The sequence below is a fragment of the Apus apus genome, chromosome 2, assembly GCF_020740795.1.
Source record: "Apus apus isolate bApuApu2 chromosome 2, bApuApu2.pri.cur, whole genome shotgun sequence".
Classification (NCBI taxonomy): Eukaryota; Metazoa; Chordata; class Aves; order Apodiformes; family Apodidae; genus Apus; species Apus apus.
Window position 1 is genome coordinate 63,271,723 of NC_067283.1, and position 6,882 is coordinate 63,278,604.

Here is a 6,882-nt window from a genome sequence, read left to right on the forward strand (position 1 = left end):
TAGCTATTTACAAAGCACCCAATTAAACCCTACTTAATTCCCCCACTCTGAAAATCCCATTTCACTAGTGTGCAGGCTACTGATCACAGAAAATGAGCATCTTTCACTGAGCCTGGACATGAGTTAACAGTCTGTAAGACTTGATTGTACAAAAAGCCTGCTGTAAAATGAACTCACCCATCAAATGGTATGTACCAAAAAAAAAAGTGAAGAGAATGTGCAAGTTCAGAGGACTGAAGAAATAAGCTGAAGAATCACAGTTAATGACAGGTAAATCTAGTTTAATGTTCACATGTAGTAGTTACACATCACAGAGATTAAACAGGGTTTTAACTGTAACATAGCTGCAGTGAAATGAAAGTAATTTTGTACTAGAAAAATAATCTTGACGCAGTTATCAGATTTTTGGTCTACTTAAGTTCATTCAAAGATGAATTTACACATCACTGATCATCATGACTTTGCCCCATGTACCCTTCTGCAGTTCGGTATTAATACTCTTTGGATGAAGGAAATGGCAACTGTTTTTGTTAATTATTTGCCCTTTGGTTGCAAGCAGAGAACTGTTTTAACTTCTTAAGCACTTAATAGGTTGTAGGAACACAAGTTTGCCACAAAACATTTTGGTGCTTAAGTGAAGTTCCAGAACAAATTTCTTAATCTGATGCAACAGATTTTTAAAAAAGCTGATTAAAGAGCTAAAGCATCACCCCCCTAATGCGAAAACTAGGTAATTTTTTTTCTATTCTCAGTAAAAAACCACTACATCCTACTGCTACTTTTCTAGAATGCACTAAAAACCCCTGCGCCTAAATGACAAAAGTGTAGTCTCAAAATGTATAATACACTTACAAACATTTCAAGTCTAAATTGAGGAAAACACGTTTGTATGGAATCCAAACAAGTTTATTTGCAATTAGACATCTCATGCAGTCATGCAGGACCACTAGCTATAGCTCCAACTTCCGCATCTAAAGGACATCTGGGGACAAACAAAAGCCCTAAACATTTAAGATATTTCCATATCAGCAGCTCCGTACTCGAGCTGTGGTTTTCTAAAGAGATATTCCCACAGATTTAAAAAAAACATACACACCTTTATAATATTTACAAAAAATATTTAATTAAAAATATTTTATAATTACAGTAGTCTATTAAAGCATATACTTTTCTCACACTTATAGAACATCTCTATATATACACAGTATGAAATGTCACTCATTTATCTATACAATATGTAACATTCCTGCAGGGAGAAGAAAGTTCCCTGGGCCCCAATAAAATCCATCTATTTTAAACAATAGATGTCGAATATATCTACAAATGCTCTGGTAGATTAGTAAAGCTTCAAGATTCAGCTGCTCGGTCCCTTAAAAGAGTTAGAACGCTTCTAAAAGTCTGGTTTAGGCTCGGTTCCTCTATCATCCCGGGGCAGAGTGGCAACTTTTCCTGCTCGAGTCCCTCCAGCCACCGCGGAGACACCGCTCACAGCTGCTCGGGAACGACGAGAAGAGACGGGGGGAGCAGGAAGAGGGGGGGGGGACGGGACCCGGGAGGCTGGGGGGGCCGCTACGGACGTGCAAAACGGTGAAAAGGCTGGCTCTGCCGGGATGAAGCATGGGAGCTGCTGGGAGGGTTGGGATGGCTCCTTCCTACCACCCCCCCCCCGCCCCCCGCGGTGGCTCTGCGCGGCGCGGCGCCGCCGCACACCTGTGGGAAGAGGAATGAATAGAGGGGGTGTGTGAACCGCTCCGCTCCAGACCGACTGGCGCCACCAACAAAACACAAGACATGCTTGATCAACAACCCAAAACAAACCAGGTCAAACAACAACCGCAGCTCCCAGGCTGGGCCAGGCGGGAGGGATGCGCAGCTGCACGACGCAGCCAGAAGCGCTCCGGGGCGGTGCGGGTGGGGAGCGGGGGGGAGTAAGTGGGTTTGGGAAGAAAAAAAAAATAATAAAAGAATCAAACCGGTAATTAAAGAAAATAAAGTAACCACCCGGTAATTAAAAATAAAACCCCAGAGCCTCCTGCAAACATTTCTCGCCGGGTCAGGCCCCCCCTCCGGCAGGCTTCCCGGCGCCAAGCCCGGGCGCTGCGCCCCGCTGGGCTCCGCGCAGTCCCCGCACCCGCGGACGCCCCGCACTCACCTGGGGAGCGGCGGTCAGCGGCAGAGGATGCTGTCCCCGGGCTTGTTAACAGAGCCAGCCTGCGCAGCAACGAAACACGGCGAGTTAGCGATGGCGGGGGGAAAAAAGACACGGAGAATTCCCCCCCCATTCCCTCAGATCCCCCACCAGGTTCGGGGCACGGCCCCAGCCCTCCCAGGGGTGCGCAGGCTGCAGGCAGCCCGCGGACACAGCGCGGATGGGGCCGCGGCAGCGCGGCCGGCAAGGGGGCGAGCCCAGGGGCCTGCCAGCGCTCCCCTGCTGCCACTGGGGGGGGTCCGCACAGGGGAGACGCTCCCCGTCCCCTCCGACCCCCACCTGGCTGCGGCGAGGGAGTTAGGTGCGCACAGCCCCCCCCAACCCGTTCGCGCCCGCTTCGCTCCGCCACGGGCTGGGAAGATCGGGGGTAAGGCGTCTGCTTCCCGTGTGTGCAAACACGCTGATTGCAGCTACTCCCTCGAGAGGCTGTAATTACACGGTAACCACCAGGCGGGTGCCTGCCTGCCTGCCTGCCTGCCTGCCCGCACCGAGGGGATGCGGGCACCTACCGCGCACCGCCAGCCCATTCCCGCACCCGTCAGCCCCGTCCCCGGGCTGCAGGCCCCCCCCGTCCGAGCCGCGGAGCCGAGAGCGGCGAGGCACGGCCGGGGCGCTCCCACGGTGCCCGCGGAGGCAGGCGGGTGCCCTCTTCTTCCCCGCTTGGCGCCCGGAGCTGCGGGCTGGCGTGGCACGCACCTCTTACCGGGTCGGTGTTGAGGGCCGTCAGCGGGGTCCTGGGGGTGCCCGCGGGGCAGCTGCCCGGGTGTAGGGCGGGCGGCTGCTGCTGCTGCTGCCGGAGCAGCGCCGGGTGCGTCTCCAGAGCCAGCTGCAGGTCGAGGATGTAGTCGATGACGTGCTGCAGGATCTCCACTTTGCTGACCCTCTTGTTGGGCGGGATGGTGGGCACCAGCTTCCTCAGCCGGCTGTAACAGTCATTCATATCGCACTGCAGGCAGAGGGCTGCCGGCTCCTCGCCCGACGGCGGGCCCCCCTTGCAGCCGCTGTGCTCGGCCAGGCACCGCAGGGCCGGGTGCCCCCCGCCGCCCGCCGCGCCGGGCTGCGCCTTGCGGCCGGGGTGCCGGACGGGGCTCACCGCTTTCATCGTGCCGCAAGGCACCGCCACCGCCGCCTCCTCCTCCTCCTCCTGCGACCGCGGGCAGCCGCGCCCGCACCGCCCGCACCGCCCCGGGAGCCGGGGCACGGCCGCAACCTCCCCGGCGCTACCGCCAAGCCCGCCCCGCGGGTGGGGGGGGGAACAACGAGAAGCGCTCGCAGGGCCGCGCGGCGAGACCAGCGGCAGCGCCGAGACACCGGGTCCCTCTCTCTCTCTCTCCCCCGCCCGCCCCGCGACTCCTGCCGCCGCTCCCGCCGGCGCCGCTGCCCGCGCCGCCCGCTTATATAGCGCGGGGCGGCGGGCGCGGCGGGGCCGGGCGGGCGCGGCGCGGGGAGCTGGGGGGGCGGGGCGGCGAGCGGAGCAGCCAATCAGCGAGCCGAGCTCCCCCCCCGGAGCAGGGCGCCGACCAATGGGGAGCGGCCGGGGGGGCGGTGGCGCGGCGGGAGGGGGCGGGCGCTGAGCCCCCGGAGGAGGAGGAGGAGGCGGAGGAGGAGGAGGAGGAGGAGGAAGAAGGCGGGCCGGGGGACGTAGGACTGCGGGAATGCAGGAATGCGGGATGGACCCGCCGCTCCGCCGTTCCCGGCGCCGCCCCCGGGGGTCCGGTGCGCTGCTCCGTGGGGGGAGAGCGCAGCCCTGCGCGGTCGGCGCCGCCCCCCGCTGCCCGCCCCGGGGGAAGGCGGCCTGTCCCGTCCCCCCCATGCCCCGTGGACGGGCTGGCATCTCGGGTGGTGAAGCGCTTCTGTACCCGCCCAGTGTCGGAGCCTCGGCCCGGTGTTACACAGATCCAGGAGGGACTCCTGGACGCCGGTTTAAAGCCAGGGAAAATCCCAAGCAAAACTTGGGGGGAGTGAAGGGGGGGGAGGAGGAGGAGGGTTGTGAGACTTCAAGCAAAGCGGTGCTTGGGAACATTAAATTAGAGCACATGAGTATTAAAAATGCATGGAGACGGAGTATTTAAAATTCCTCCATGCCATATAATATTAATCCGTTTTATGTAAAATTCATACCTGTAACTCAATTTGCTCCATTAATGCGCCAGATCACGTATTAGTAGATGTAACATGTTTTAAATATGATGCTGGAAATGTCCAGAGTTCTGTACTTCGAGACAGCGCATCAAAATTAACAGACACACACACACACACACCCCCGAGCCCCGCTCAAGTCATCCCGTGGCAGACTGCAACCTTCTCATTTAGTGGCGCCGCGTTCCAACTTTCTGTGGATCCCTGCTCGGGAGGAAGAGCCGTCGCCCGGTGGGGCGGGACGGCGGTGGGAGCAACGCGGCGCCCGCTCGATCCTGCGGATGCTGCAGCTGGGCGGGAGAGGGAAGCCGGGCTGGCTGCTGGGGCGAAGGACTGCGGGAAGGAGTCAGGGCTGCAGGATCTGCCCCCCCCTAAGCCCGTACGTCAACCCAACAGAAGGGAAGAAATCCATAATGGTGATTAATGATTGCATGTCCCCTCGGTGCTTAGTCACAACGGGTGATGTATAAAGGGTACAGTGGGAAGCTGTCAAACCCAGAACTTGAATGAGCCGTGAGACTGGATCATCTGAAGTGTATAACGAAGCACGCTTTCATTTGTTCTCACCCTTTAAAAAACATACGTTTCTGGGCTCTGCTTACAAATACACTCCTGTTTGCTCTATTTTGTCCCACGTTACTAGTGCCATCCGCCGCTCCTCTCAGCACAAAAACGGAGTGCACGGTGTAAATCCTTGCCTGACTGAGGTCTGGATTTGTATGCTACATCATGACGATGTGATGGGAAGATGTATTTCCATTAGCTGTGGACTGGATGATAGCAATTGCGCTGCAGTCATTGCTTTTATTCTCTGAAACTCCACTCTCTGCAGTCTCTGAGGCCCACAAGGTGGAAATATATATGGGCCTTAAAGCATACATTATGGTTACACTTTGTCTGTTTCCCAGAATCCTGGTAATACGGACAGAGTTCATGTGCTGTCTAAAAAAAGAATTATTTGTAAATTACAGTGAACATGCAGGCTGGAATCTTCCTGGTCCCATTTAATTAAAACTTGCGTGAAACTAGATACACTGTAACATTGGGTTGTTCTGTTTTTTAACTGAATCCCCCCTGGGAGGGAGTTTGTCTGATCTCACTGGAAATCTCTGGGAAACCCCGTTATGGAACTGTTCCCCCTTCAGTGTTCCCAAAAGTGAATTTGTACAAATTATTTCTGTACACACACGCACAAACGCACGCGCGCACACACACTGTAGCAGCACTACAGCAAATCCACTGAGACCACACTGGCTCTTGAAAATGACTCAGTATTTCTGGAAAGCCGTGAAGAACCATGCTATGCCACAGACCTCTTTTTCCATCATACCACAGAGGGTACGAAGAGAAATCTGAGGGTCTGTAAGAGTTGTTGAAGCTGGAAGAACACCGTGTGCGTTCCCACAGCTAACATATCACAGTAGAGATATGTGGGAGAGGGGAAAACAGCCCTCCCCTCCAACCAGGCAGTAAATATTCAGGGGATTTCCTCTAGTAACTCCCTTTGATACTCATGAAGTTGATACATGCTAGTCTGACATGCTCGGCTGAACAATAGCCACCACTTCCCTGTTAACAGCCAGTCTGGTTTTGCTCTCCTTGAAGTCAATGGGAGTTTTGTCATTGACTTAAGTGGGAGCAGGTTGGGTCGGCTGCCTTTTTTCAAAATTTAGATCAAATGTGCAACAGATGCTCAGTAAATTGCTCTAGAAATGGAAACCTCAGAACGTTAGCAACAGAGGTGAGTGTTAGAGAAACTCTTCATCCCTGAAGATGTGCACAAGCAAGTGGGACAGTGGCTACTGTTCATGCTTTTGTCCTGTTAATAGCAATACTTTTCATGACATGAGTATATAGGGATTAACGCTCCTGTTTTTCAACAAATCATGTTGGAATTTTTAAAATAAATTCTGTGCATCTTGAAGCATGTGGTGCCTTCCTGGCTGGCTGGAGGAGCTCATCTGTCTTGGCTGGGTTTTTCTGTGCTCTCATCCCACATCCAGAGTCAAGATTAATTTCCATTGTGACCAAGTCTTGCAATATTATCACAAGACCCTTGATAATGCTTGGATGGAGCAGTTTGGCCCATTAAAAGAGAATTGATGAGCTCAGATCGCATCACAGATGCTATCTGGAGCTGGAAATGTTGCTTTTGATTCAAAACTGAAGCAAAGCAAGTTAAAAAGGAAAAATGTAACAACTGGCCTTGTATCCCCTTTGTCATGAGGATAATACCATTGCACTTAATGAGAATGAGTAATGTAGGCTAAATTTGTCAGCACAGTTCCAAATATATGAATATACCACTGGCTCCAGTTGAAAAAATAAAACTGAGACATTGACACTGTCCCTCGGTCATGGCAGCAGGGAAAGGAGATAGTCCTTCCAAGCACAGAACACTGGACATTTCCTCTGACAGCACTCTGGATCCACAGATGTTTGTGCATGATACGATGCCACCGAACCAACTGGTGCATTAGATAGTACCACCTTGGTTAAAGTAGTCTCAGGACAGATAAAATTTGAAAGGGAAC

The 6,882-nt window shown here is 53.7% G+C and overlaps 1 protein-coding gene across 2 annotated transcripts; it reads right to left on the reverse strand.

Moving 5' to 3' along the window:
• Nucleotides 1-260: 260 nt before the first annotated feature.
• On the reverse strand, nt 261-3,538 carry ID4 (inhibitor of DNA binding 4). Of its 2 annotated transcripts, none has more exons than XM_051610869.1 (3): nt 2,913-3,538; nt 2,153-2,211; nt 261-1,710 (listed from the first exon to the last, which is right to left on the reverse strand). In XM_051610869.1, exons 1-2 carry the CDS (start codon nt 3,309-3,311, stop codon nt 2,167-2,169), a joined length of 444 nt encoding a protein of 147 aa, XP_051466829.1. In that variant the 5' UTR covers nt 3,312-3,538; the 3' UTR covers nt 261-1,710; nt 2,153-2,166. The 2 variants fall into 2 exon arrangements, with proteins under 2 accessions (XP_051466829.1, XP_051466828.1); XM_051610868.1 differs by having other exon boundaries at nt 2,906-3,445.
• Nucleotides 3,539-6,882: the final 3,344 nt, after the last annotated feature.

Coding starts and splice junctions, on each gene's coding strand:
- ID4 (XM_051610869.1), bottom strand. CDS start 3,311: ATGAAAGCGGTGAGCCCCGTCCGGCACCCCGGCCGCAAGGCGCAGCCC. Junction 2,212..2,912: donor CGGCCCTCAACACCGACCCG/GTAAGAGGTGCG, acceptor GTTGCTGCGCAG/GCTGGCTCTGTTAACAAGCC.